The sequence below is a fragment of the Dothidotthia symphoricarpi genome (genome assembly GCF_010015815.1).
Source record: "Dothidotthia symphoricarpi CBS 119687 unplaced genomic scaffold P153scaffold_6, whole genome shotgun sequence".
In the NCBI taxonomy this organism is placed as follows: Eukaryota; Fungi; Ascomycota; class Dothideomycetes; order Pleosporales; family Dothidotthiaceae; genus Dothidotthia; species Dothidotthia symphoricarpi.
This window is the reverse complement of record NW_022985013.1, coordinates 1,491,185-1,518,091: the sequence shown is the minus strand read 5'-3', so window position 1 is coordinate 1,518,091 and position 26,907 is coordinate 1,491,185. Positions and strand designations below refer to the sequence as shown.

The 26,907-nt window shown below is 49.8% G+C and overlaps 15 protein-coding genes across 15 annotated transcripts; 10 read left to right on the top strand and 5 right to left on the bottom strand.

Annotated features, from left to right (window-relative positions):
* Nucleotides 1-1,031: 1,031 nt before the first annotated feature.
* Nucleotides 1,032-2,802, top strand: P153DRAFT_312509 (uncharacterized protein; the record flags this gene model as incomplete). Its single annotated transcript, XM_033664848.1, has 5 exons — nt 1,032-1,168; nt 1,257-1,407; nt 1,465-1,649; nt 1,705-2,192; nt 2,241-2,802. The coding sequence occupies exons 1-5, from the start codon at nt 1,061-1,063 to the stop codon at nt 2,800-2,802; spliced, it is 1,494 nt and encodes a 497-aa protein (XP_033526190.1). The 5' UTR covers nt 1,032-1,060.
* Nucleotides 2,803-3,864: 1,062 nt separating this feature from the next.
* P153DRAFT_336425 (uncharacterized protein) lies at nt 3,865-5,404 on the top strand. Its single transcript, XM_033665697.1, has 2 exons — nt 3,865-4,090; nt 4,139-5,404. Exons 1-2 carry the CDS (start codon nt 3,912-3,914, stop codon nt 5,043-5,045), a joined length of 1,086 nt encoding a protein of 361 aa, XP_033526189.1. The 5' UTR covers nt 3,865-3,911; the 3' UTR covers nt 5,046-5,404.
* A 17-nt stretch (nt 5,405-5,421) lies between these two features.
* On the top strand, nt 5,422-6,704 carry P153DRAFT_395103 (uncharacterized protein; the record flags this gene model as incomplete). The annotated part of the gene is made up of 6 exons (XM_033671371.1): nt 5,422-5,688; nt 5,740-5,749; nt 5,803-6,009; nt 6,044-6,126; nt 6,177-6,418; nt 6,475-6,704. The coding sequence occupies exons 1-6, from the start codon at nt 5,513-5,515 to the stop codon at nt 6,702-6,704; spliced, it is 948 nt and encodes a 315-aa protein (XP_033526188.1). The 5' UTR covers nt 5,422-5,512.
* Nucleotides 6,705-7,744: 1,040 nt separating this feature from the next.
* On the top strand, nt 7,745-8,247 carry P153DRAFT_430016 (uncharacterized protein; the record flags this gene model as incomplete). Its single annotated transcript, XM_033672815.1, has 2 exons — nt 7,745-8,001; nt 8,057-8,247. The coding sequence occupies 2 exons, from the start codon at nt 7,745-7,747 to the stop codon at nt 8,178-8,180; spliced, it is 381 nt and encodes a 126-aa protein (XP_033526187.1). The 3' UTR covers nt 8,181-8,247.
* Nucleotides 8,248-8,628: 381 nt separating this feature from the next.
* On the bottom strand, nt 8,629-10,058 carry P153DRAFT_383888 (uncharacterized protein; the record flags this gene model as incomplete). The annotated part of the gene is made up of 5 exons (XM_033670282.1): nt 8,629-8,909; nt 8,959-9,252; nt 9,319-9,361; nt 9,417-9,646; nt 9,704-10,058. The coding sequence occupies 5 exons, from the start codon at nt 10,056-10,058 to the stop codon at nt 8,629-8,631; spliced, it is 1,203 nt and encodes a 400-aa protein (XP_033526186.1).
* A 1,055-nt stretch (nt 10,059-11,113) lies between these two features.
* P153DRAFT_355518 (uncharacterized protein) lies at nt 11,114-11,936 on the top strand (the record flags this gene model as incomplete). Its single annotated transcript, XM_033666575.1, has 4 exons — nt 11,114-11,196; nt 11,239-11,380; nt 11,433-11,828; nt 11,880-11,936. 4 exons carry the CDS (start codon nt 11,114-11,116, stop codon nt 11,934-11,936), a joined length of 678 nt encoding a protein of 225 aa, XP_033526185.1.
* A 411-nt stretch (nt 11,937-12,347) lies between these two features.
* P153DRAFT_395101 (uncharacterized protein) lies at nt 12,348-12,914 on the top strand (the record flags this gene model as incomplete). Its single annotated transcript, XM_033671370.1, has 2 exons — nt 12,348-12,743; nt 12,800-12,914. The coding sequence occupies exons 1-2, from the start codon at nt 12,370-12,372 to the stop codon at nt 12,912-12,914; spliced, it is 489 nt and encodes a 162-aa protein (XP_033526184.1). The 5' UTR covers nt 12,348-12,369.
* A 614-nt stretch (nt 12,915-13,528) lies between these two features.
* Nucleotides 13,529-13,955, bottom strand: P153DRAFT_383885 (uncharacterized protein; the record flags this gene model as incomplete). The annotated part of the gene is made up of 3 exons (XM_033670281.1): nt 13,529-13,658; nt 13,717-13,775; nt 13,848-13,955. The coding sequence occupies 3 exons, from the start codon at nt 13,953-13,955 to the stop codon at nt 13,529-13,531; spliced, it is 297 nt and encodes a 98-aa protein (XP_033526183.1).
* Nucleotides 13,956-14,351: 396 nt separating this feature from the next.
* On the top strand, nt 14,352-15,152 carry P153DRAFT_383884 (uncharacterized protein; the record flags this gene model as incomplete). Its single annotated transcript, XM_033670280.1, has 3 exons — nt 14,352-14,596; nt 14,651-14,986; nt 15,038-15,152. 3 exons carry the CDS (start codon nt 14,352-14,354, stop codon nt 15,150-15,152), a joined length of 696 nt encoding a protein of 231 aa, XP_033526182.1.
* A 1,592-nt stretch (nt 15,153-16,744) lies between these two features.
* On the top strand, nt 16,745-17,278 carry P153DRAFT_395100 (uncharacterized protein; the record flags this gene model as incomplete). Its single annotated transcript, XM_033671369.1, has 2 exons — nt 16,745-17,097; nt 17,173-17,278. Exons 1-2 carry the CDS (start codon nt 16,766-16,768, stop codon nt 17,276-17,278), a joined length of 438 nt encoding a protein of 145 aa, XP_033526181.1. The 5' UTR covers nt 16,745-16,765.
* A 579-nt stretch (nt 17,279-17,857) lies between these two features.
* P153DRAFT_202952 (uncharacterized protein) lies at nt 17,858-19,032 on the top strand. The gene has a single exon (XM_033662506.1). The coding sequence runs from the start codon at nt 18,323-18,325 to the stop codon at nt 18,965-18,967; it is 645 nt and encodes a 214-aa protein (XP_033526180.1). The 5' UTR covers nt 17,858-18,322; the 3' UTR covers nt 18,968-19,032.
* Nucleotides 19,033-19,856: 824 nt separating this feature from the next.
* Nucleotides 19,857-21,522, top strand: P153DRAFT_285911 (uncharacterized protein; the record flags this gene model as incomplete). Its single annotated transcript, XM_033663429.1, has 5 exons — nt 19,857-20,214; nt 20,266-20,540; nt 20,592-20,637; nt 20,689-20,991; nt 21,053-21,522. The coding sequence occupies 5 exons, from the start codon at nt 19,857-19,859 to the stop codon at nt 21,520-21,522; spliced, it is 1,452 nt and encodes a 483-aa protein (XP_033526179.1).
* A 565-nt stretch (nt 21,523-22,087) lies between these two features.
* Nucleotides 22,088-22,772, bottom strand: P153DRAFT_202959 (uncharacterized protein). The gene has a single exon (XM_033662507.1). The coding sequence runs from the start codon at nt 22,698-22,700 to the stop codon at nt 22,227-22,229; it is 474 nt and encodes a 157-aa protein (XP_033526178.1). The 5' UTR covers nt 22,701-22,772; the 3' UTR covers nt 22,088-22,226.
* Nucleotides 22,773-23,072: 300 nt separating this feature from the next.
* Nucleotides 23,073-24,222, bottom strand: P153DRAFT_336421 (uncharacterized protein). The gene has a single exon (XM_033665696.1). The coding sequence runs from the start codon at nt 24,158-24,160 to the stop codon at nt 23,441-23,443; it is 720 nt and encodes a 239-aa protein (XP_033526177.1). The 5' UTR covers nt 24,161-24,222; the 3' UTR covers nt 23,073-23,440.
* A 120-nt stretch (nt 24,223-24,342) lies between these two features.
* On the bottom strand, nt 24,343-26,890 carry P153DRAFT_312499 (P-loop containing nucleoside triphosphate hydrolase protein). Its single transcript, XM_033664847.1, has 3 exons — nt 26,562-26,890; nt 24,649-26,512; nt 24,343-24,598 (listed from the first exon to the last, which is right to left on the bottom strand). The coding sequence occupies exons 1-3, from the start codon at nt 26,849-26,851 to the stop codon at nt 24,482-24,484; spliced, it is 2,271 nt and encodes a 756-aa protein (XP_033526176.1). The 5' UTR covers nt 26,852-26,890; the 3' UTR covers nt 24,343-24,481.
* Nucleotides 26,891-26,907: the final 17 nt, after the last annotated feature.

Genomic DNA, 26,907 nt, shown 5'->3' with positions numbered 1-26,907 from the left:
TTCGCGTATCTTCGGTATGTACGATCGGCATGCAACCATCTTTTTGCGACGGCTGTGATGTGCAGTCTGCTTATTTTTGCCAATGCGATCACATAAGGTTTTTCTGAATTTTCTGGTCGCATTGATGCTGATCATTGAACCTTGAAAGGAGACAAAGCGACGGGGGCAAGAACTGCATGGCTTGTACAACAAAGTACCTTTTATAGATACTTTTGACGGTAATCTAAACCGTGACAACCACGTTGGATGCGCACTCATCGCGATCTGGACTGTATATCGGCGTAACAAACGAACTGTCTATTTGACAAGACATAGTTCAGGTCCAGCACATAACAAACGGCCGGATCCATCCGGAGTTGTATAGTTGATTACGAAATTAGCTCAAAAACTAAGTTCACAAGTACGAAAATACCAGCTTTTGGCCCTGCCCACCTACATTAGCACTGTTGATAAGGACCATCTCGACTCCGACAAACATTTGTGGTCTCGTCGACCACAGTTTCGCTAAATCTCTATTTCCGTTCAGGTCCTGTAGTCCTTGTGGTCATCGCTCCAGATCTTTGAAAGTACAGGAGCCATGCCGTGAGTAACGCAAAGAGCGATATTCATTGTGGCATGCCGATGTCCGCGAGTCAACGTTGTCGAGGCAGTGGAAAATTCTGATGTCACACGATTGCGTTGTAACTCATGTTGGTACCTACACTGAAGTGGAGTGACAGAGTAGAAGAACAAGTTCGCTTCCGCCAGTAGACAAAGACCAATCAGCACAACCTCTCCATTCCAGTTCACTAGGTGTCAGTCTGCAGTACCGGGATTTCTTAGCGTGCAGAGGCGTTCTTAGCGTCTGTTCTATCCGTGATTGATCCCAAGCCAGAACCAGGCCAGTGGTATGCCGGTCCCTCTGTCTACCTGGGTAGTCTGAGGGCTGGGAGGCAACGCGGACTTGCATTGCATACCCTAAGCCCTAGCTGTTGCAAATAAGGAAGCTACCCCCTGCGTTCATGTTCTCAATCCAAGCTGCGAGGTACATTTTGCTAGCCGTCACCGAGTTCATGTTTTTATGCATGTTGTTCGCTCTGTTCCTTGCTGCAACGACAATCGCAGCAACATCACCTCCTACGGCAACATGACGGTGGCCACCATGCTGGGCATGGTTCCTGAGTGCATGGTACGTCATCCCGTTTGAATCTGCGCATACACATCCTTCCAGCTTGAAAAATTCGACACATTTGTACTAATGCGCTGTCTTATAACAGATGTCATGTCTTACCCAGAATGTCTTTCAAGATGGTGTTTGTCCGACAACTGACGCTGAAGCGCTGTCGGCATGCATTTGCACGAGCGCCACCATCCAGTCGCGTCTTGCTGCTTGTGTACAAAGTTCATGTCAGCTCTCTGAACAAGCAGGTGAGAATTTGTGTCCCTATTAACGATAATCGAGCCTCTGTGCCAACGATGTTGCAGGAGTATCGTCTTTCACCGCCGAACTTTGCAAACCCTACCCGATGGTAACTCGCGCCGGCGAAGTCAAGTCCGTCGCAATTGCAACGATGGTAATATCGACTATTCTTCTGGTTTTGCGTCTCTATTCGAGGTGGCTCAAAACGAGTCAATTCTGGCTTGATGACGCCTTTGCTATCGTCGCTGGGGTATGTCGATCTTGAGTAGACTAGATATACATTATACTAACAACATGGCGCTTAGGTTCTTCTGGTTTCAGTCGCTGTCGTCATCCTGCAAATGTCCCTCATAGGCTTGGGTACGCACTACTGGAATGTATCGGCTGAAAACATCGTTGAGCTTTTGAAACTCTACTACGTTTGCCAACTGACATACATCCCGGTCCAAGTCTTCTCCAAGGTATCCATCTTGGCATTGTTTTCTCGGCTATTCCAGGATTTTAATTCCACGTTGCATAAGGTCGTAAGAGGTATGATTTACTTCATGTTCATTCATGGTGTGGTGTTCCTTCTTGTTGTCATTTTCCAGTGCTCGCCGATCAGGTCGATCTGGGACAAGACGATTGATGGGAAGTGCATTCCGATCAAAGGCGCCCTCGGCTTCAGCGGCGCTGTCTTGAGTATAGTGGAGGATTTTGTCATATTGCTACTGCCCATCCATGAGATCTGGAAACTGCAAATGACCGCGAAGAAGAAAGCTGGTATCATTTTTCTTATCAGTGTTGGATCCTTGTAAGCTTTCGTCTGCTATGGATCACACTATGCTAACCGTACTTGTAGTGCATCAGTTTCCAGCATCATTCGCCTCGTATTCGTCTTTCAAAACCCGAACAGCAACGACTCGACCTGGGATGATGTCGACATCATCAAATGGTCGCTCATTGAAGTCTTCTCAGCATGCGCCTGCGGCAATTTGCTGCCTCTTCGCCCGCTTGTGGATAAAGTCATGCACAGTGCCCGTTTCATGTTCAGCTGGTACTCGGACTGGTCTCGAAAATCCTCTGGGACAGCGTCTGCCGACCTCAATAACTCCCAATTGCAGCCTCGACATAACCAGCCATCCAAGAAATCCAACTTGATCTCCACTCTCAATTTTACCCATACGGATCCCGAGCTCGGTCATAATTGGACGGGCTCACGTTTAGGATCGTCAACGATATGTCAAAGTATCAAACCGGACGAGCGTCATATCGTGGAGGATAGCAGACCACGAAGTACGAGAAGGAGCTCGGAAACATCAGCAATAGAATTAACGCAGTCAATGCCAGCTAGAAGCGAGTCGAGAACCAGTGCCGGGAGTGAAAGAGAACTGGTATCGATAAGAGAATATACGAAACACTAATACATGAATCTCTTGTCCGCTTTCTTTACTATCCTCTCAACATCTGACCCATGGGATCTTAATATTGAGGTGAAAAGTAAGCTTTTTGTCGAGTCTGTACTACATAATTACAAAACAGCATCTACAGTATCGCACGATAGCCTAACCCTTCGAGTCTTTTAATTTGGCCAAGAAGCGCAGGCTCGAAAATAATAAACAGATCGAATACACGTAATTTATCAATCGTACGAACGAGATTCGATAGTTACGTCGCAGGGGCATCTAGACAGATCCATAATAGCGCAACTCCTGGGTAAAACGACTTTAGAAGGTTAAGGTTTTGCCGTATCGAGAACCCGCATATCCATTCAGTTGGTGTCATCTGATGCCCTTATAAAAGGGGTGAGTAGGGCGGATTAACCAAAGTTCGTATTCGCTGGACGTCAACGGCAATTTTAATCAAGTCGAATGAGAAAGTGCCCGAGAGGGCTTCAACTAACGAATGGGCTTGGTCTGCAATACACCGTTCTTTTCTCTTTTTCTTCTGGTTCTCGTATCTCAGACCACCAAAACACTCCTAGAGAGTATGTGCGATTCTGAACGCAGCAAGACAGCATCAGCAGCCCTGCCAAAAAACTAGATGTCGTAAACACTAAGTACATACGTATTATCTTGTCAAACTTCCGCTTATTCGTGCTTGACTTAGAGTCAAGTGAATGCAACAAGGTCAAAGGCCTAACATGGTGACGCAATATAGGTGCCAAGACTTAAACTAGCCCCATGTCAAAGTACATATGCATAAGGCAAAGTCTTAGCTAATGAATACATTCTGTACACCTTGATAGTCGGTATAATAGCAACATGATGATGTTAGCCTTGGCAATCTAAATGCCCGTTGGTCCAATGATGTGGTAAGATTGCGATTTATCAAGCGAGTGGTGAAGTTGGGATGAATTGGATGGGAATTTCGTATCGTGAAGTTGTGTTACTGTCGTGCACTCTGAGATGCTAGGGTCTTTGGGACTAGCGCCCACGTGTCGACGTGAATGTGGGCCACCGACGCGTCCAAACATCATACGTCGACATCACTCATTCGCCATTTTTGTCGCTCACTAAACAAACCAGTCACGATGAGTAGAGCAGCTATCGAACAAGCTCTAACAGGTCTCGTACCTACATTAAACGGGCCTCTACCGCCAGAGTTGGTTGAGCTCGCCTTTTCGCTGCTCACCCGCTCTGCTACAAACTCATTCAAGTCTGACGAAGCAATCGCGCGGCCATATGCATGCGCGCAACTAGCCTGCGAGAGGTGCGTCGATACGTCTCTGAGGACATGAGGAATTGCTGACCTGGACAGGCTAAAGAAGCGCCTTAATCTACCCGCAATCGTGTCGCGTCCTCCGTGCCCGCCCCGGATCTACAAAAAGCTTTACAGTTACCTCAATAGTACCCTGCCCGCGCCTTCGACCAATCGAGAACCACAAACCCCTCGTAAAGCCGTAGCTTCTGCGCCACCTTCTGCGCATAATACACCTAAGACGTCCACGAGCGCAAAGAAGACCCCACGAACCACAAGAAAGGAGGGGGACAAGGCAGGAGAGCTACCGGGGTGGACCATGTCCACTATACGCTCTCTCGCCAAATCATTAGATCATCCAAATGCTGCACCCCACATTTTCACGGGCGTCGAGTCCATCATTCCTTTGTTAGCACGCATGTCTGCTGCCGTCGTGGGGACACCGACCAAGCGGCCACGAAAAGTAACAACTACATCTCAACCTCCCACGTCGCCCGTTTCAGACACTCGCATAATCGCTTTGATAGCCACGGTATTTCTGTATGTCCTAGCTAGGATGTCAGATCAAGAAGTAACGCCCGACCAATACCAAAAGTGGCAAGAGGACACATTGAACACCCTTTTGGAGCTGCCATCCGGGCAGAACATTACGTATGAAGAACTCTCCCCGGAGGTGATACAACTGAGGGACATGGCGCCTGGAGAAGGTTGGCTGCACATGGAGTGGTTTCTCAACATCGCGCCTTCGCATGATGTAGACGCCATGGAAGGTGTTGAAGCAACCGACGGCAACGCACACTCTCTGAAGGAAAATAGGAAGAGGCCAAGAGATGGCGCTAGCAGCTATATTGGCCTGGGCACAATGATGCAGGATGCTACAGACTACCTGGGCGAGCGCCAGCGTGAAGATTACAAGAGATGGAAAGCCAACGTTATGGCCCGCGTGCAGGAAATCGAGGCAGCGTGAGAACATGTAGATGCTCCAGCACACTGGTTTTTACTTATATGATTATATCATCCATCCATTAAGCAAGACCTTTGCTAAAAGCTTATTAGACCACGTTGTCCGCTCCCATATCTCTCACCAGATAACGCCTGTGACAATCCACCTTGGTGATGGTTATCAACATGTTCTTCTATGGAACATTGGAAGATTAAACTTTGAGAGCACTACGACAAACAAGGGTTGAGGCTTTCAAGGACTGGAAACACGCATAAATACAACTGATTGGCAGAGATCCCAGACAGCTAATCTTTCTTACCTTATTGGATTTGACTGATCAACCCCAGCCACCGCACATAAAAGTCGCTGATGCTCAGCCTCGTGGTGTACTGCATAATTATACAAGTGCAGTGTCCTCTGTTTCCGAACATTTGCCTTCCAATCTTGCGCTTGACACTTCACTTCTATCTCTTCTGAGCTCTTCGAGAGATATGAGCGACAACAATCAGAGCGAGGTCAGCGTCACCATCGTCGCTCTAGTCATCTCTGTTGTCGCGCTCGCCGTCACCGCAAACCAACTCCTAGCCCAACTCTTCAGCTCAGCAGATGGTTACCGGCGTTGCGCTGAGTCTGTCATTGGCCCCTGGCACGTCTTACGCAAGCGCAAGTGGATTTGGTCTGAGTTCTGATTCGAAGTGCACTAGCTGAAACTTATCAGCCGGGATTGTGTCAGTTTTGGTTGAGCGGGAGCGAACACTTATCTGACAAAGTGTCTCGTCAGAATCAAACACGCATCAAGATTTACATAATCTATCGCCATTATACCTGGGACCTCATGCCGCCGGATATAATTCGACCACTGGCTCAGGTCAGTGCCAGTGACATTGTAGTCTTGGCTATTAGCATGGGCATGCAGTGGCGCTCGCTCGATGCTGGCTTCTGCAAGATACAGGCAGATGGCAATGGGTACAACATCACACGTATGGGAGTGAGTGGTTTCGGGCTTATTCTCCGATTCACAGCAACGAGTAAAGGTTTACAGCAACGAGCAATCGATTCATAGCAACGAGCAGTCGACTTCGTCAATTTCCCGGGTTGATTCCCAGTAAAGCAGTCAGAAAAATGCTTCTAGAAACTATTACCGACCCACGGCAGATCAAGGGATACTCTTGCTACAGACTTTGCATTGGTCGACAACAACCGCTGCGTTCAAGATATCGCTGACCCTCGTGGTGTTCTTACCAGCATTGGCTGCTCGGAGAACATGCGCAATAACATCAAGAAACATCGAAATACTGAAGTTCGCATCGATGTCATCACTCTCATGCTCCCATATCTACCTGTGGAAGGCTCGGTTCTGACGAAATATCCGTCGCAGCGCACGCTTATATGGCTGAGTACGCCTGTGAAGAATCCAAGAGGCACAAAAAATCTCACTCTTTCGACACTCAAGAAGCCATCTACAAAGCTCATAACATCGACAAAGATATCCATGGGCACTGGTTTGCTTTCAAAGTTTATGAGATTGATTGCCAATACGTCAACAACCTACACCATGAGAAACAAGGGATCAAGGCATATCTGGACGGCCACAATGTCGATCTCCCAAAAGACGTAGTTGAGGCTAGTTGGTGGGTACTACAGCTCCGAGCAATAGCTTGGCACTCTCTACCTGGCCTGTAGACGTCAAAGAAATCTTGGGAGAGCTAATACCAAATTCCTAATATGGGAACCATGTCCCGTATATATTGTATGGAACATGACGCCTAGAGAGAAAGTCATCAAGAAGGGACATCTTTAGTCATTCCATATCTAACCGTATGTCTACGACTACCTTCTATCTCGGCATGCCATCTAGCATACTATCGATATTCACCGCTCTTTGAAACACAAGACCTAAACATACGACAATATGCATTGCTTTCCAAGTACTACTTCAAGAACATTGTGCAACCAATTCAGAAAAGCAAGCTCCCAACTTCCTGTCGTACTATCACTGTTACACTCTTACCCCGACTCACCGCCTACTGCGTCCACTTGTTGGCGCGACAAGCCATAGCGTACTAGCAAACTTCTTCTATATCACACCGTGCATATCTATAGCTCAAGCCACACCTAATCTATCAAACTAGAGAGTAGGCTGCATGGCGACACAAGGCATGCCTACATCAAGCGGCCAAAAGCCCCGACCAGCAACGTGCGCACACGTAGGTCATTTCGGCTTGACCGACATCTCGAGGCTGGTTCTATATCGTAATTGCTGTGGATGATAGGACAAAATCACTGGCCTCTACGTCACGATGGCGAGATCAGTGTCGATAGCTTCTAAGTGATGCTGCAACTGGTAATCTGTGCTACACCCACCCGCTTGAGTGGATGGCATGCTGGGTACGACGGACATGTTGACATCGAGAACCTGCGTATACACAACTCAACTCATTGCTTCTGAGTCGGTGAACAAGACCGCATGACAAGTCGCATAACATATATAGATATCGCGTTGCGTTCGCATGTCTTTCCGTTGATACACCGCAGCTGTCAATACATGCAAGTTTCCGTTATTTGCCAGACGTTGCGCTAAGACAATACTCAAAACTACTGAGTGTCGAATACTTCAACCACTCCAGAATCCGCAGTTGTCATCCCATCCAGACATACTTCATCGTTCTCGAGTAGAAGACGCGTCAAACTCTTGCGCGCAGACTCTCAAACAACTCACAGCTATGCTGCTCACATCGCTCCTCGCAACCCTTCTATCTACGGTTCCTACTACGCTCTCTGCTCCTGTCACCGTGCCCGTCACTCTCGATAATTACCCCTACCAGTGCGGCTACGCACGCACCCGCTGGAACAGCAGCGTGATCGCCGGTCTCTCCGCCTGGGGCACTTGTACGCCCTTCTTCTGGAATGCAACGATCGTGGACTACCAGGACGCTTTTGCGTACGGAATCTACGGAGGCTGTGCATGTCGGTTCTATCTGTACGTAGTATATGGTTCTCGAAACTTGAAATAATGCTCATTGACATAAAATCAGGAACGAGGAAGATTGCAAGGGCGAGGTCGATGTACCTGTGTACACAGAACCCACGCCGAGATGGAGTGATCCGTTTTTTGACGACCCGAAGCCGAAGTGGTACGATTGCGATCGAATGGAATAGGAGTTATCTTGTGTAGGAGTGGAGGTGCTGCCTTAGCGGGACGTGAGCAAGCTTTTCTTTGATAGGGTTTAATATGTTCATCGGGATTTCGTGGCGCTGGATTGTCAAATATGGGTTATTGGGCGAAACCAAAATCAATGTTGTTTCTGGCCTGTTTATGATAAGGAATATGTTTTGTCTTCCGTTTGAAATTGAATTCATCGCTTACTGCGGATGACAAAGACGTGTTGAAAATGTAAACATGGACATCTTGTTGCACTCACTATCTCATGATACATCCTCCCGCCTACGAAATGTTGTATGCTTGATTCTGGTTGCGGCGCCGACTGTGCTCGACCCATGTTCTCATCGTAGTTTCACATCAACTCTCTTCTTCAACGATCTCTGCTCCACGTCCTATCTCGAGCAATGGGTCGAATACCTCCGCTATAGACACACGCATCACCTCTCAAGCAAGCGTATGGGTCTTAACCACACTACGCTTCCCATCTCGTGTAACGAGCTGCGCAATAACTTTGGCTGCCAACGGCTCTTGCGAGTTAGGGTCGGGAGCTGGTGTTGGAGTCGGTCGTGGAGACGGAGTTGCAACTACGGTAGCTTGGAGCAACAGACATGGGCATTCGTGCCAAGTTTGAGAATAAAACACATATGCGTTGGCAATACTCTTCAGCCCTAGCTGGCCCTTATGCTGGATGAGAAAATGGGCAAATCCGACGGCGTTAGGGCTGCCTACGCTGTAACTTTAGCAGATTCCAGAACTGTACAGCGGGATGCATACCTAGAACGGCCTTCCCTTGGTCTGTGGTCATCTCGAATTTGTAGGGTGTACCCGAGAGCGGTTGTCCTACCTCTCTCAGAGCACGATAGATGATCTTGGTGGTTTCTTCGTTTGTGACGCATAGGGAGATGAAAAACTGAACTTTTCGCCGTGAGTCAGGGAGAATATCACGTTCCCAGAGTGCCCACATCATGTCAGACGATTTTGCCAGAGGCGGGAGTTGATAGTCCTCAACGGGTGGCACTCGATCTTTCGCGGCGGGCGCTATACCCTTGCGGTACTGTGCTATTATGCCTACGAAAAGCCTTATCAGCCAAGCTCTTTCAATATAGTCGACATCCCATGCTGAAATTATCTTACCACCCTGGGGGTTCACCATCATGGTAAATCTGGCGCCCGTTGACTATGTTTAAGATCAGTATATGCGAGCTACTAGAGTAATCTTGTGACAAACTGACCCTTCTCCAGCCGCCATCTGGCCCTTGATACCACTCCTGTTCCGGGGTTGGAAAGTGAACCTTGTCGTGCATGATCTGCGACGCGGTCCACAATCCACCTTCCTCGTTGCACTTATCGGATACCAATGCCCTTCGAAGATGCGGACCGATCCCCCAATAGCCGCCCGGTTCGAAATCACGGCTAGCCTCAGGGACTGAGTCTATGCGATAGCCCCATTTCTCCAAATCATCTGCATAGATCAGTCAGTACGAACTCCACAAGATTCAAGCTAGTGGGTCATTCTTACCAAGTGACCATTGACTCTGCGCTGTATTTGCAGGAGGGTTCATAGACTGACCTGCATCATAGTCCGAGTACGACATGAGTCGGAGGAATCGTTCTCCTCGGCATATCGCGTCTTGCCACAATTTATCGATGTTCGGGGCAGTATCGACACCCAATGCAGGCAAACTATCGGCGCCCACGTTTTGGCGTTCGGGACGAACCAGATCGACATGCCCCGACTGGACGAGAAATTGGGAGAAGTCCAAGTTGGATATTAACGGTACATTGGGTAGCGAGATGTTACGTGGGGATTCGCGTGCATTAGTAAGGAACATAACGCCCAAAGTGGCCCATATGGCTGGAAAGGCGAGTTTCATGCTGTACATTCGCGTTAATTTTGGTCTTCAGGTTGTGGAACGAAGCTGAGAAGAGCTACACTCTGTGAGGAGATATGGTCTTGGCAACGGTGAAGGTGAAGAAGAAGAAAGAAGGCATCACAATAGGAACACAAATCATGGAGTGAGACTAAGGAATGGGTGTTAGAACACCTTTGTCTTTATTCTAACGCTCGAAAGGGCCCAGGTTTCTTCTGCTATAGTCGTTCACCATATCTCGACGCTGGGTTTCTGCCGTGTCGATGCCAAAAGCCTAAATTCAGATATGTTGTTTATCATCGAAATAAGGCCAATACCAGTATCAAACCAGCACTCGTAGTCTCGAAGATTATGAGAATTACAAGTGTGATTTGATGATAGCAGTACCAGGACGAAGTTTGTGGGGTGGCATCTTCTGAGGATTCATTTGCAAGATGTTTAATTCCACCGCCCAGCGCCACCCAGCAACTAGAATGTTCATTTACTACATGCCATTTAGCTAACTTCATGACTACAGAAACTAGGGAGGTTTGGTTTCGGTTTTTCCGTCCAGAATCATGTACCAGATTCGAGTTGGCTGCTTATCGTGGTGAACACGAAACCTTCGGGCATTTCCAATCAATAGACCACACATGAGTGCACCTCAGATAGTCAAAATCAGCTGTCATGATGTCAAGTGTCTTGAAAATTCCTTGTCATGAAATTTTTGCTTATGCTTTTGAATGGTTGTTGCCGTCATAACAATTCACTCTGACGTCCCGATTAGGCCTAGCGTTCTGGTTCACTACCCTGCTTCTCAAGCGATCGGTGGACTTGCCAGCTGGAGAATGAAGCACACTCGACAGAGGTTCAGGACGATATATGGAGTGATTTACACACGGTCCAAGCGAGACTCCTTGCCTCAAAGTCTTGGTAGTAGTTGGAATGTGGGGATAGATGGAGTCCGTGTCCTGTTCCTTCGGGGCTTGTCCACGCTGTTGAACAATGAGCAACTTTTGATAGCACCGGTTTCTAGGTGTAAAGATTTCCATAGATGATTTGGGTGGTTATCTAGCATGATGGATGCAGAAGGGTCAAAAAAGATAAGAACTCACAGCCTATACACCCCCTTGCCAATACTGGATTCTCAAGCCATGCTTCCGTATGTCGTGGTGAGAGCCAGTTTACTACTTTTTGGTGATAGATTGAGTAAGGGGGCCCCTTGCGTGAACGCCTTGCGCAGGAACGACCCGTCTGGCCCGGGGATGCTACCTAGCGACATCCCAGACAAAGGAAGGGCTATGAGTAAGGGATTTTCTGGAATGAGGTGCGTTCCATCATCAAATGTATAAGTATACCATAACGTCCTGTTGTAACATCCAGCTCATCACTTCACAGCTCCATCTTCTTCTCACAAGCACCTCGACGCTCTATCCTACCACCGTATCCAACGTCTTGCACAACATCACAATGCAGCTCCTCAAAACTATTCTCCTCGCCCTTCCAGTCGCTATGGCGGGCACACTTCCCCGGGGTTGCGGCACCGCTATCAACAAAGAGGGTGTCGGCATGGGGATGATTGGCGACAAGCAATGCCAGAACCTTTTGTTTGATCTTGATAGGGTCATCATTGGCGATGGGTGCTATTGCGTTACGTTTCATGGCAAAGATTGCAACGAAGGTGACAAGAACAACTGGCAGTCCTGGTTGCTTGGTTACACGACACTCGACATGGGAAAGACGAAGAAAGGTTCGGACAGCTACCGATGCTCAGATGATCCAACTTGGGGCGCTGTAAGTGACTCAAGTTCCTCGAGTTGTGATGGGTGCTAATTACGGGCGCAGATGTGGGACAAGAAGTGGGCTGAGGCGTTCCCAGAGGTTCCCAAGGTTGATACGTAGTGTCGTTACGACTCACACTATCTCGCTTTGGCTTTCAATATTCTTGTTGGCAATAGCACGTTTAGTCAAAAAATTCCTCGAAGCTCATACTTGACTTCTGTAGAAGGATCCTCGACAAAATGTTTCTACAGGTGCCGATAGTTTCAAAGTCTTATGAATATCAGCTCTTTCTTGCCTAACTATATTTTAAACGCTCCCTGACGATGCAAGTGGAGCTTGCGGAAAAACCGTGCTTGAGGTCTTTTTCTATTTCTACCTAGTCGAGTTCTTATTGTGGTGAAAGTGAAAGTAATCGACTAGTGTGCGCGTGGGGTCAAAGCGACTTGCGCTAAGCCAATGTGTTCCTCGAAGGTTTTCTCGCCCTACACTCTCATCATTTCTCCAATCGCTCGTTTCTTTTAGTTCTCCACTTCACGATCAACCCCTACCAACCATGAGCTTCGCTTTCATCCTAACACTTCTGGCACTTGCCATTGGTGCCATGGCCGCTCCTCTCAACGACGGTTTCTCTTCAGCCAAGATCCCCAAGATCACCACCTTTGCCGACGATCTCAGTCTCGATGTTGCTCACCTCAACAACACGGATATCGTCGGTGCTGGCACAGGTGCAACTCGTTTCGAATGCGGTGAGTACAAGTTCGACGACGGAACCATACAGACTTTCTACTCTCAAGTTTGGGCTGGATATCCTCGCGACCAGATGTTTTGCCGTCCCTTCAAATACGAGCGCTTCCACAAGAAATCCGGCCAAGAGGGCAAGATGGTAGCCGCCAAGATCGATCTGGGTTGCACCTGCTTCTTCTACACGTGAGTAGCCTACACATGCGCTGCGATATTTGGTGTATCAAGTTAACCTCATTCAGAGTTCCCTGCGATCCTTCTCACTACGCCGAGGCGTGGAAAGGCTGGGATGGTTGGATGAATTACGCATCTACGGACAAGCACTTCAAGGGCTGGTGGTGCCGTGAAGAGTACTAGAGCCAGACCGCGCTTTAGATACCTTCAAGCGTGACTGGAAAGCAAACGAAAGCTTCTCGGATCATCGACTGTCGAGCTACTGTTTGTCATTTGTTGTGGACTTGTCGGACACATTCGTTTTTCCTGACTTAAGGAAGACGCAAGACTACAAGACGTCATGTTGTAGCTACCAATAAACCGACTAGATTTAGATGGGTTCTATGCACGTGAGTTTTCAAGTAGATTGTTGTTGTGATTGTACGAGTTGTATGCTTGTTTTGACCAGGCATGAGCCTAGCCTATTCCATGAGAATCACGATATCCGTTTCAGATGGAAGGAGAGGGTGGTAGAAATGATATGTCTTTGACATCACAGAACTGGTTCTATCAAGGATGACACAACCCATTCCACAACACTAAGCAAGCCATAAACACAGGTAGAGGTAGGAAAGGTTGTGTTCAATATAATTTATCGATTGAACTTGCTCAGCTCACAGTTATGTATCGTGATATTCAAGCTGAAGCCGGGCACTTAGAATATGCAATGCGCCACTGTAGTTGGCCCTGCAGCATCCGGCTCGTGGAATCCTCCTCACACCGCTGCCATGATGACTTCACCCCCATAGACCGTTGCCTCAAATGCGTTGACACTTGTACCATCTCACATGATCATCCTGCTTGAAAGTCTTGCTCTTGGCCCCATCTTCTGCCCACTCCCAAAACTTGATACCGTTCATGGGATCGCTGCCACCACAGAGATCGGTACTAGTGTTTGTGAGTGATGATATATCTAGATTGACTCTGCGAACGGAGTAAAGCTCACCTCCATGCAGCACAAGCACAGCCCTTGTTGACCTTGATAGCCTTCATGTCGCCAGTGACCTAGTTGCAGGTCACATCGTCGCGGAGCTTGCCTATGACGCTGCTCTGAAATAGACTGCCCGAGCCGCAGACGCCCGCGGGCTTTGGTTTAAAACCGGGGTCAGACCAGTCCTGGGGGATCGCGCTTGCCGTGGCAATGGCGATGAACATGAAGATGATGAAACTGTGAAGAAGGCTCATCGTAGAGAATTGCAGACTTGAAGTTGAGTGTAATGGTACGTTTGACAACCCTGCTTGATGTATGGTTGTTGGGAAGTTCAAGTAGTTGATCTGTAGATGCAACGCTCGATATTCGAGTGTGGAGTGCCGTTTTGTACGTGAGGGTCCGCGCTTCGACAAACAGCAGTGAAGGCAGGTGCAAAGAGCGTGTTGACGTCAACGGACATATCGTCATGCGATCGTTTGCAAGTGAAAGAAAACGCGCGCAATCGGATACTTCCAACGCGGCAGGTGCCTCTTGGTCAGTACAAATCTCGCACATCCTCTTGAAACCTTCACTCACTTCCACGCCACTGCCACGAGACGCCTTTCCCTACAGTTTCCCTTGTTTAGTTCGACTCAAGAGAACTGTGCATGATGCGCTTCTCATCAATCATTGCTGGGGTCTTTGCCGTGGCCACGGTCGTTCAATCCTCTCCGGTCACCAAGTACACGCCCTTCTATGACACCTGTGGCTCTGTCATCGATAACACCACGAAAGTCTATGTACTCCAAAACCGCGGCTGGGGCGAGCCTCATGCGATTGGCGATAAGCACGATGGCTACTATCCCATGGCCGCAACGTTCCACGTTGATGGCGGCTATGCCTGCAAGTTCTATAAGTAAGCTTCTTGTTTTATCACAAACCTAGAACAGTACTGATTAGGTCTCAACAGCGAGGCCACGAGAGGCATTGGCTCACTCATAGGCCAGTACTACGGTCTTACAGATGGTAACTTCGGAGACAACTGGGCAGCATTCTATGAGTGCTGGAAAGTCAAGGAAGGCGACGAGATCACCTCGGATGCCATCACTACCACGGATCCCAAAGACGTCTCTCTTGCCTCACAAAACGCATACCCTCCGTGTGGTTACGTTTATAGCGTAGAGTGCGGCCAGTATTCCCTCAATGAGTCGGGCAAGGGCAAAATGCAGAACTTCGAAATTAATGGCGAATCGTACATGCCCATCTGGTATCATGTCTCCAGTCATTGTGACTGTCGGTTCTTCAGGTAGGTCAAGGCCTCGGGTATGATACAGAGTTCTCACTGACAACACACCAGTTCTTTGACCACTCGCTTCGGACCGGAGCTCCTCAAACAGGTCAAAGGCACAGCAGAAGGCGACTTCGGTGACAAAAAGTCCGCATCGCGCTATGATTGTTGGATTCGCACTTGAGTCCATCCAAGGTGCTGGTGCGAGATGGGTTGGGTGGTATATGAAGGTCCAAGGGATAGTAGTTAGATAACGATGTCCTCCAAAATAAAAGTCTGTGTTTCTTGAAATGCTTGGTTGTAGTGATACCTTTGGTAATGGTACTACTTCTCTACAGTATTTTTGAACCATCCGAGATTGAAAGTTCACGAATCATAAAGTTTGAATTACTAGGCCAGCATCTAGGGGCCTGGAAAATTGAAGTCCGTCATCGAAAGAGTTAGAAGGACTTCGTACAAGTGTTGAGTTTCATGTGGGTCGTTACAACATCATAAATTAAACTCTGGAATCTTACATGTCAACCCGTAAACGTAATGAAGACGAATCGTGATAAACTCTCCAATAATCAGATCAAATAAATCTCGTCCCTATTCGGATTGGGACCTCCCATTTTCACTACATACCGACATTTATATTAGCACCTGATCCTATCATACGTCATATTTGTCCCTCACCACTGTTCTGATAGTGTGTATACCCTTCGACGCCCAGTATACGGTTGTTCTAGCTCTTCTCTACTATTCCATCTGCGGCCACACTCATACACTGTAACCAACTTCATGTCGTCGTTAAGTGGCACGATTCCGAGAGCCCTGTACAGAGCCGAACTTCGTCTTCTGACGCTTACAGTATCGTCAGCATGTATGGCAAACTTAGGGAAGAGTACATGACTTGCAGACACAGCCGCCAAACATATTAGCAGTGGGAGCAGCCATGGCGAGGGTTGCACCTGCTCGTCCTGCAAGTAAATCAGACCCATCTCGGTCTAGAAGATGAGTTTGGATAGTGATTCACGACCCAAGATCACTCTCTGATTGAATATCAACTTGATCTAACCCGATCATTGGGCAAACCTTTTGCTTGAGCTGAGTTGCTGACCCAATCTCAGATCTGAGGCCTGTAGCACTGCCACGACGGTCAATGGCCCCAAGACCGCCGAGGTCACTTGGATCCTAGTTAGCATTTCTATGGTGATCCGCGTATCGGCCCAAGTAAACAGGCACAAGCCTATGGATTGAGAAGGTGGATATCGTGTAAATTTGTTGGGACATAGGTGATCGCAAGTGACAACTCATTTTGCAGAAAACGCAACTATTCGACGGTAATTTGCAGAAGTATCACGATAGGGTTGGGCATCATGATACGCTCTCATATCAATCCCGCCTAGCAATCGAACAGGAGGGTTTAAGAACGAACTGCCCGTGCGAGCACTTGCCACGCGATGTGACTCAAACTTAGACATCCCGTGTCGTACAAAGCAGACGTGGACCAGTATTGACCTCCCATCGCCATCTAGTCTTGGGTTCCCAATATGGTCTCTTCTTTCCCGTTCCGAACGCCTGCTGGCAGATGACGAAGCCTGATAAGTCTTTAGACATGTGCCACGCAAAATGTATGTCTAAAAAGACGACAAAGTTTTCCGACTAGATGCTAGCGACTGATTCTCGCCTCATCTGCAAAGTTCCAAAATCTGTTCACGTTCTTTCCCTATCTTCGGTTCGAAAAGCCCCGCATCTAAACTCTACACCTCTTCTTCACATCCTTTCTCGACAGCCTCCAGATATCCACGTTTCACGATGTACACGACCATTCTCATCCTTCCGCTCGCATTGGCGGTTGGCACGGTATTCAGCGCCGCCATCCCCCAGGCTGCTGTCCCGCCCGTTTGCGGTACAATCAAAGTTTCGGGTTTTGCGCCCGGAGACGACATCCAACACGCAGGCTGCATCTTCTTCGGTGAACCGTGCCGCAGATCTGTCTCTTCTGGCGTCGACGAGATCCCCCGCGAGGTTGGAACTACAGTACAACATGCTCTGAAGCTCTATGGCGGCAGCGTATGCTATGACATTCCGGGTAACACGCAGTCATACAATCTCACTGACTCCTCCTGCAACTGCGAATTCTTTCGGTAAGTTGGATGAGAACCGACGGAGCGATGAATTGTTCGTTTTTTTACTTCAGAATACGTGGCTGACGTGCATAGCTTTGAGAACTGTAACGGTCGGATTCTTGATTTGTCCGAAGTTCATGGCATTGCATCGCCGGTACCACTTGAGGGAGCAAAAAGCTATCTTTGCCAGAAGTCATAGGGTTTGAGGATTCTATTACTATCAGAACACCAGGCTGGATGGAAAATAGATATGGCGATATGGTCAATCGATGTTCTAATGATTGAGGATGCTACTAGACCTCAGCTGGAAAGGAGCGAATTCAATGATATAACTGTAGCCAACCAATGAAGTTGCTAGATCAGACAAACCTCTTCGCTCCATGATATCAGGTCCCATGTATCCTGCACTACGCTAGGTTAAGGTGTTACGGGCGAATATGTAAACTTCCGATACCTTTATCGAAGTGTCAGATAGAATGGAAAGGCGTTTTGCGGCGTTCAATAACGTACGATGGGGCAGCAGCGAAGGCGTATGTATTGGCATTTAGCTGACCTTACGCGTTGATCAACCCTCAGGCAATGAGACGATAGGACGAATGAAACGCCGGACCAAGCCAAGCCCTGTCTAATAGCGGTAAAGCGCCTCACGCTTGGGTGATATTTCTGCCAGAAGTCGAAAGCATCCCTTTTCTTCCAAATGTTACTATTCACATACCCACAATTCTACCCTTTAGCATAGGTGTCGTACAACCTGGAGATTCTGTGGAGAGCAATTTCCGCGGAATCAAGTCAAACTCTACAGCCACTCGAATCCTCCGCTTGCAGGGGTCGACCGTTGACCGTGTCAGCCGTTATCGTGACAGTACACTCAGTCCAGTCAACTGCAGAGAAAAAGACGTTCCTCAAGAGGGCGAGGAAGGATGCACCGCGGAAGGCAGCCGAAGCTCCCGAGACATCCGATGGCGGAGAGCAGCCGTCGCGCTCGCGTCAAGACGAAATGCATCTGGCTAGTGTGATTAGTCAGTCGTAAGCTCAACGCCGCATATGCACGCCTAAGTATCAAGTCACTTATCTTCGTCTTAATGACGTTCAGGCCTCCATCTCGCACGAATTGTGAGCTCAGAGTTGCAAGAACCTGACCTCTCCCTCAATCTATTGCGGATGTTGCATTGATTTTCCGTCGTGCACGGGCTTCGTTCCTTATTTTGAATACATACCCGCAATCACGCATCCCGCCGCTGCGATGCCTGTTACCGAAATCGCTCTTTGTCGGATGTCGGCAGATGTAACGATGGACGACCCGGAACTTCGGTCGAAGCTGGCGCACGCGAGGGCAGTCATGGAAAACTTTACCCAACGACAATTCTACCTTCTTCAACAGGTTGAAGACCCAACATGTTTTTACATTATCGGCGAATGGGACTCGGTCGACCAACACGTAAACGAATTCATACCCGGATCAGAAAATCAAGCGATTCTAGAGAGTCTCAAGGACTTGATGACGCTGGAGTGGCTACTACACCTCGATGTGCCACATGCCGACCTGCCGTTACCCAAGACAGATGCTGAGCGGGAAAAGATAATCCACGGAGGAATGCTGCTCTGCATCATGCGAACTTTTATTGCAGCGGGCAAAAAGGACCGGTACCAAGACATCCTCGAGGTCAATAACCCTATTATGCAACAACACGTTACTGGGGGTAAGATTGGGAATGGATGGCGTATAGACAAATGGTTGGATAAGGACGAAAGTTTTCTTTTCATACCCTGGGAATCTAGTGAGCAATATCTCGAGTTCAAGGCCTCATGGAATTTGTCATCATTTGCAGACTTCCAACAGTATGTCAACGGCGTTGAATTTAAACACGCCAGAATACTCGACATATGAATGTCGCGATCGTAATACATATCTATTCATCTCAAGCAACGCAGTGGAAGCTGACCATATGCCAGTAATATCTCCGTGGTTGAATTTTAAGGCGCAGCACTATCAGACTGAGACCAAGTCGTCACATGCGTGTCGAATGATTAGGGCTCAATATTGTCAAGTTCTTTTTTAAGTACGATGCGATCATCGAAGTTGGCCAACTGGAAAGGGTGGGTTTGATGTCGACAAGCAAAAGACAAACATTTTACAATCAGGTTTGGCCCCCGAGAGTCGCCAAGATCAAGATATGACTCCGTCATACTTTCTTGAGGAGGGGGAGGAACAGATCTCTACAAGAGCTCTTTGGAGGGGCAAAGCATTAAACTAAGTGCGCTCCTGAAGAAAAGTCGCCCCGTTGATGTGGGTGATACTGGATAAACGCGCGCCACGGTATTTGGTGTCACATTAGAAAGATTTGACGACCAAGGCCAAGTCAAGATTCATTCAACATAGTGTTGGCTCGATGTTCTAGGACCCTCAAAAATAAGAGATCAAGGATACATGTTGACGGTGCGAGATCGAGTAAGTATGATGTGTTGATCAAAGAGACACGCATTGGTGGTGTTCATCATGGAGGCTGTCACCAGGCGCTCACACATCTTAGAACGCTATGACATATCATATAGCTTCAGATAGGGCCCACGGTGAAAGCTGTCTCGGTAGTGAAAGGCTTTCAGTTTGTCACCTCTCACTTCGCTCCTTCCCTCTTCGCTACGTCTCGTACCTGCACCTTCTGCGCTAAGTCACCCCAACTCAACCACACCACCGGCTTGATCCATCCCAGTCCATTTTAATCCTTTCACATTACACAGTTTATGCCCTGAACGATTCGGCGTGATTGCTCTACGCTATGAGGGGATTTGCCCTATTCCTGGTGCTCGTGAGCTTCATCGCTCTCCTGAATGGGAGGGTGGTCGATTTCACCACCACGCTCAACAACCTCTCACTTCCGCTTGTCGATGGACTTGATAAATTCGATGAACCCGTGGGCACTGATGATGCGCATGATTTCTATCCACCTGTACCCGCGTCAGGTCTAGATTGGGACCCAGCAGTGCTCGCTAACGACGAGCTATGGAAGGAATATGTCGACAAGGGCGAACACAACCTTTGTCTCATGCGGGCGACAGACGAGGGTGCCGCGGCTCTGATCACGGACAATCCCACGCCGAACACGGCGAAAAGCCCTTTCCGCGGTAATCTGAAGAGTATGCGACATCTGGTATTGGATAGATGGCCTCCGCTGACACTGTATGCAGACGCGCTGAAACGCTGGGGCTGGAATCAACGAGCCTACGAGACATGGTGGGAATGCGACTTCGACCGTCAAGAAATGACTGCGACGTTCGAGGGCCTTGGGATTAATCCTTATCCAGCCGTCGACGATGAAGAGCAGCCAACTGATGACGGCCACAATGAGTGCTTTTCAATCGTGCATTACAACCCGTCTCAGTTCGTTGATCCTGACTCCCCATATCCCGTTATGACGCCTGTTACCGAGCAACAATACCAGGTTGATGGAAATTGGAAGAGGGTAAGATCCTGCAAGCCAGTAGTGTGCTCGAACAGATGCTGACTGACATAGGCTACGGGTGCATACTTTGAGTTTGCCGTCAACAAAGTCGACGGAGGTGCGTTATCTCCCCTCCAGCGCACTTGAATATTCGCACTGACAGGCATAGCTATCTTCGGACGAACGCTCAACAGCCCAACACACGCCGTCCTGGACGACAAAACAAGCTGGGGAAGAGCAGCCTCACCAGGCGAGCTTCCAGAACTGCGCCACGCCTCAGATATCTTCTGGGGCTACTGGTACCGCGATAATCCGAACTACAGGAATCTCCGTTACTACGGTGCCAACACTGTCATCAACGAGCACACAGTTCTTCTTGCTGCACGCGCCCTCCACAATGCTGGGGAGACTCTGTCCGGCTGGCCAGGAGCGACCTTTGCAACAGACACTGACGAAGGCAAGGCACTGATAGGTATGAGTACTGCTTACGCGACACATAGTCTAGACTGGCTTACTGACTTAATTCCTTGAAGCATCGCCGATTGGTAACACGATTGTCAATTTGCTGGTTCGGCGCAAAGCTGAGCTAGGAATAAAATACATCACCAAGGTGACCATTGTGTCGACGGACAATCCGAAGAAGAAGGGGCCTGGCTCCCTGAAAGACGTTCTGCATGTGATCTTTCACATCGAGGACTACCAAGAAGAGGAAGAGCTGGGGATTGAAGTGAAGGTAGAAGCAGAAGGACCTGGGAAAAGGGAGATTGTGGATGACGATATGAACGCGACGCCCGAGATGGCGTATACGGACTGGACGCCAGCAACACCGTGCTCCAACGAGCTCTGGAACAGATACATTGCGAAAGGGAACCGTTTTTCGTGTCTGTTCCCCTTGAGCGACCAGGACGCTGGAGTGGCAATTGGGGATGCAAGACAGCCGCCGTCTGCGCGCAGTGCTTGGCCCAGGGACTTGAACGGTAAATGGTATCGCCGACTGCACTAAATGCTATACTAACGAGTGGTCCAGCCGATCTCGAGAAGTGGAACTGGGATATACGGTTCGACAACACAGGAGGTGAGTGCGCGTTCGACGAAGAACGCCACTGGAAAACAGCATTCGACGCGTTGGGCCTTGATACCGAGCCAGACCTCAACGGCGGTGCAAACATCTGCTACATGGTAAACCACTTCAACGAGGATGACATCAACGAGTTCGGCATTATGAGACCAACCGAAGACCAAAAGTACACCGTCGTAGGCCCAAATGGCCAGAGAAAGGAATACACCGTAAGTCTCCCCCACCCTCAAAAGCCAAACCTAGCTTACAAGCGCAACACAGGCAACAGGCGCCTACTACCAATTCGCCGTGAACCACGGTGGAGGTACGCTACCACTCCCCATTATCCCCAATCTTCCCATTGCTAACAGACATGTCCTCAGCACTCATAGCCCTGGACCTCGAAAATCCATTTACCGCCACCACAAGCTGGCAGAACTGGCGCCGTCCTGCTCGCCCAGACGAACTCCCTGAATTACGCCGCGCCTCGGACATACTATGGTTCTTGTGGACCGTAGGCAACAAGGACATCAAGAACCTGCGTGTCTACGGCGCAATGCACATCATCAACGACGACACGTCTGCGCTGGTGGCGCGCGCATTGCGGCACAGAGGCATTGAGCAGTTGACGACATGGCCCGGAACGGAGTTCAGTATGCATGAAGATGAGGATGAGTGGAAGGCGTTGATTGGTTAGTGTTGTGCTTCATCAGGCGGTTGTGTTGGACGGAATGACTGACTGATATGTGTGAATAGGCTCGCCTATCGGTGCCATCATGACGCACATGCTCATTCAGCACAAACCCGAGCTGGGGATTAAGCGGATTCACAAGGTCACGGTGTTTTTTAACGACGAAAAGCGGTTGAATATGAATGGGGAGCGGATTGACGAGGATTTGCATATTATATTCCATATCGAGGATGTGCCGCCGCCGGATGATGGGGAGGAGGAAGCGGGCATCAAGGCTAGGAAAGAGGTAAACCCGGTGCAAGACCTTGCTTTCAAGACCGAACACGTCCGGGATCGAGGAAGAAATGTACTCAGGGTGCATAAACTGAGGGTGTGAGGAGGTGCTGGCTTGCTTGCTTGCTCTGCAAGGGGGTAGAAGAATATCTGCATCCATGTCTCTATTAGATGGACGAGTATAGATGCTACATACAAGAAAACTTTACAACTATCAACATGAAAATAATCCACCATATCTCGTAGCCTCGACTGGTGATAGACAATGCCTGTGCAGTTCTGAGCGAATGCAAGACACCCGTGTCTCAACACTTTTAACATGAAGCGTGTCAAGACTGTCCACCAGCTAAACTATCAACGCACGACGGAGTCCAGCAGACGATTTTCATATGGCTGTCTGTCTATCTACACACAAAGCCCGAACAGCCACCGTATCGTGTCACACAGCATAGTCCCGCAGTCCCGCGTAACATCACAATACCACGCATACAATGAACCGATACCGTGGTTTAGTTATGAAACGAACATCTCGGGCCGAGATTAGCGACCACATGGACAACAAGCCGCGTGAAGTGAAGTACGAGGAGGAAGGGGGGCAGAGAAATCGAGGCGACAGGCGGATGAGGTACGGTTATGTCCAGCCATACCTTTTCCCTCGGATCGAAAGACGTTTGCATATATATTCATGGCCCACCCGGTGCTCACGAATCTGGCGCAGCAGTGCGATATTTCGACGGAGAGACGTGGATCCCATGCTAGAAGATGAGAACGTGTGGAATTCTTTTTATGACCAGCCAGATAGGCGGTGGATGGGACGAATGTGATGCGCCAAAACTCCATATACAATGCCATGGTCGCTCCTCACCAGGAGCGATAAATCGACAGTTTCGATCGCGACCTTCAACCAACAAGCTCCACCTGATCCCCAGCCAGCACCTCCCTCCCCTTACCCTTCTTCCCCTTCCCCCTCACATCCCCATCCTTCACCAGACTCCCCTCCAACCTAAGAAACCCCTTCCCCTTCCCCCTCCCATCCATCCGTCCCTCCACGCCCCGAATCCAAACCCGCATCTCGCCCTCGACCGGCGTCCCCTCCCCATCCACCCACCTCCCCCCCTCATCCGCGATCCGCCCATCCCACCCTTTACTCACGCGCCCCTGCTCCGTCTGCTCCCACACCCACTCGGCGGGCAGACAATCCTTCAGCACGCTGATCGGAAACGTGTTCAGGTGCGCGAGCGTGATGTGCGTCCTGCTCTGGTGTGTGATGCGAGCGGGGACGCGGGCGCCTGTGCGGGGGCGGAAGACGAGGAAGGAGGCTGTGGCCCAGAGGAAGGGGGCGGTGTATTCGTCGATGTGTTTTAGGAGGAGGAGGGGCGGGTCGTTGTCGTTTGTTGGGGTGGTTTTCGAAGGCGGTGATGAGGATAGTGAGACGTCTTCGTAGGCCAGGACGATGCCTTTTGCGGGCGGGAAGTACGAGAGGAGCAGCGGGGAGAAGATGCAGGCGCAGAGCGAGGGGAGGGGGGTTGCGAGCGAGGCGGGCGAGAGGGAGACGTATTGCGATATGCGTTCGATGTGGAGGAGGGAGGCGTCTTCGTCTTGGGCTTGGATTGGGGCCATTTTGGCGGTTGGAGAGCGTGTTGCGGGTACGTGGTGTGGTTTGCGATCGCGGTGGTTTTGGGAGAGACGCGACTTCAAAAAAATGTTGGAGAGGGCGGCGTTTGCGACATGTAGATCCCGATGGGTGGGGCGCGCCAAGATTGCGCTTAGTCACGATGGAGGTTTGGGGTCACAGCGAGATTGATATATTTGTCTGAAGAGCAGACGTCTGCTGAGATCAAATTGCTGTCTATGGGCAAATTGAACGCCAAATGTCACTGATTCGTACAACCCAACGCCATCCCAACACGATGTCATTCATACAAGCCCTCATTACCAGACTCATCGTCGTCCCTTCTCCATCTGCTTGCGCTGGAACTTGGTCGCCTCTCGCTGCAGAGCCTGCTTAATGTCGCCCTTCTTAAATGACGCCAAATCGTAGTAGTTGGGAGAGATATCCTGAGTGCTGTTAGTACAAATCCAGTAGCAGAACAAGTGCGTAAACTTACCAGAAGCCACTCCGGCTTCACAGACGTCACCGTCCGGATGTAGTTCTTGGTGGTGAGAACAAATTCGTTGTAGATGACCCACTCGCTGTCCTCGGCAAGTACTGTGCTGGGATGCAGCAGTACAGTCTGCTCATCCTTGACAGTCGTGTACTGCTTGCCATTGCCGTCACGCTTGGCGACTTGCATGAAGAAGCCGGCTACGAGCGCACGCTGAATATTCTCGTAGTACTTCTTGTTCTCGAAGGGTGTCGACATGAGCTCCAGCTCTGAACGCTCCATTATGCGCTTGAGCTGGAGACGGACATTGTCAGCTTGTTGGAGTGCTCTGAAAGACAAGAAGTGGTCATGGCACCACTGCTTAGGATTGGCCTGTGCCTCCTCGCCCTTGAACGCGTGATATACATTCAACATAGTAAGTTGGTCGCCCTTGGGATGTGCGAAAAGTTCCTTCATCTCATCTGCGCGCTTACGGTTGGCAGCCGGGCGCACGAAGATCTGCGGTACAGACAGGAGCGCTGTGAGCGACAGGATCTCGTTGGAGCAGTAGAACTCGGGCGAGGTGATGAGCATGACTGCCAAAGCTGGATCCAATGGGAAATCAGACGCCATTCGTCCTAGTGTGGTGAGCTCACCCTCGTCATCGAGACAGGCCAGGTAATTCAACTCCTCAAGCGCGCGCATCAGCGTCTCTGGCGCCGGTGGGTCCATGAGATCGAAATGAACCAAGTCGTCTACGCCGAGTTTCTTCAACTCGAGGACCGTGCTCGCCAAGTTGGAGCGCAAGATTTCGGGGTACGTCTGCTCGATGAGCTCCTTCTTGAAGGCAGACTCAGTATACAAGCGGAAACATTTACCAGGCCTTGTACGACCGGCACGACCGGCTCGCTGTTGGGCAGAGGCTTTCGAGATAGGCGATACGAGGAGTGACTCTACACGGATTCGGGGGTTGTAGACCTTTTGCTTGCTGAAACCAGGGTCGACGACGTATACAATTCCATCAATGGTGAGAGACGTCTCAGCGATGTTGGTTGAGACAATGCATTTGCGTCCTGGGCGACCTCCGGGTGTTGCTGGTGGCGGTGCAGGGTTGAAGATCTTCTGCTGCTGTGCAGGAGGCAGTGTTCCGTAGAGCGGGTACACGACGAGCGGCCCTGCGCCTCCTTCTCTACTCAAATCTTGCGCCTCGAGGTTGATCTTTCTGCAAGCATCTTCAATCTCCTCCTCTCCAGTCAGGAACAGCAGGATGTCGCCCTCAGGCTCGGTGGCGTGGATCTGCAGGACTGTCCGCAGAGAGGCCTCAACGTAATCGCGCTCGGGAGCGGGTGTGTAGAAGACTTCAACGGGGTGTGTTCGACCAGGCACGGCGAGCAGGGGAGCGTTGTGGAAGTATTTCTGAAACTTTGTGGCGTCGAGTGTGGCGCTCATGATGATGAGTTTGAGGTCCTTGCGCCTCAGCACAACCTCCTTCAGTAGGCCCATGAGGATATCCGTAGCCAGCGTACGCTCGTGAGCTTCATCAAGGATGATGGTGCTGTAGCGGGACAGGTTGTTGTCGTGCATGGCCTCGCGCAGCAGCATACCATCGGTCATGTACTTGAGGATGGTGCTCGGGCTGGTCTTGTCCTCGAAACGGATGCTGTAGCCCACCTCCTCGCCCAGTGTCACGTCCATCTCCTCGGCCACACGCTGGGCCACGGACATGGCGGCGACTCGACGGGGCTGGGTGCAGGCGACCATCTTGGCGTTCTCCTGGGGGAGGTCGTCGAACAGGACGAACTGCGGGATCTGCGTCGTCTTGCCGGAACCCGTCTCACCGACGAAGACGAGGATCTGCGACTCCTGGTACAGCTTGAGGAACTCGTCTCTGTATTGTATTAGTCGTGTTTGAGCAGGGTTGCTTCATGTAAACACACCTCTGTTGGTGCACAGGCAGGCCTCGTCGCTGCTTGAGGATGCTCATGTATTTGCTCGACAGCGGCCTGCCCGTGAAGGCATTGTTGGGGCCATCCTCAGCAACTGAAGCCTGCTTGGACGTCGTGGCATGCTTCTTGAACCCACGCAGTCCGGCGCCCTCGCTCTTGATGGGCTGCTCGTCGTTCCAGTGCGCCAGATACGGATTGCTCTCGTTTGCCTCGGTCTTGACGCGCTTGACGCGGGTCTTGTCGTCGTCGTCGAATTCGCGCTTAACCGTCATGGCCGTCATGCTATTGTTCGATAAAGCAACTTGGGTGGAGAATGTCAAGTCGACGTCGCCTTCAC

What these genes read in the sequence shown, in the direction of transcription:
- P153DRAFT_336425 (XM_033665697.1), top strand. Translation starts at nt 3,912, where the DNA reads ATGAGTAGAGCAGCTATCGAACAAGCTCTAACAGGTCTCGTACCTACA. An exon ending in GCGCAACTAGCCTGCGAGAG is followed by an intron (nt 4,091 to 4,138) that starts GTGCGTCGATAC and finishes TGACCTGGACAG; the next exon opens with GCTAAAGAAGCGCCTTAATC.
- P153DRAFT_202952 (XM_033662506.1), top strand. Translation starts at nt 18,323, where the DNA reads ATGCCTGTTACCGAAATCGCTCTTTGTCGGATGTCGGCAGATGTAACG.
- P153DRAFT_202959 (XM_033662507.1), bottom strand. Translation starts at nt 22,700, where the DNA reads ATGGATGCAGATATTCTTCTACCCCCTTGCAGAGCAAGCAAGCAAGCC.
- P153DRAFT_336421 (XM_033665696.1), bottom strand. Translation starts at nt 24,160, where the DNA reads ATGGCCCCAATCCAAGCCCAAGACGAAGACGCCTCCCTCCTCCACATC.
- P153DRAFT_312499 (XM_033664847.1), bottom strand. Translation starts at nt 26,851, where the DNA reads ATGACGGCCATGACGGTTAAGCGCGAATTCGACGACGACGACAAGACC. An exon ending in CTGCCTGTGCACCAACAGAG is followed by an intron (nt 26,513 to 26,561) that starts GTGTGTTTACAT and finishes AATACAATACAG; the next exon opens with AGACGAGTTCCTCAAGCTGT. An exon ending in TGAAGCCGGAGTGGCTTCTG is followed by an intron (nt 24,599 to 24,648) that starts GTAAGTTTACGC and finishes AACAGCACTCAG; the next exon opens with GATATCTCTCCCAACTACTA.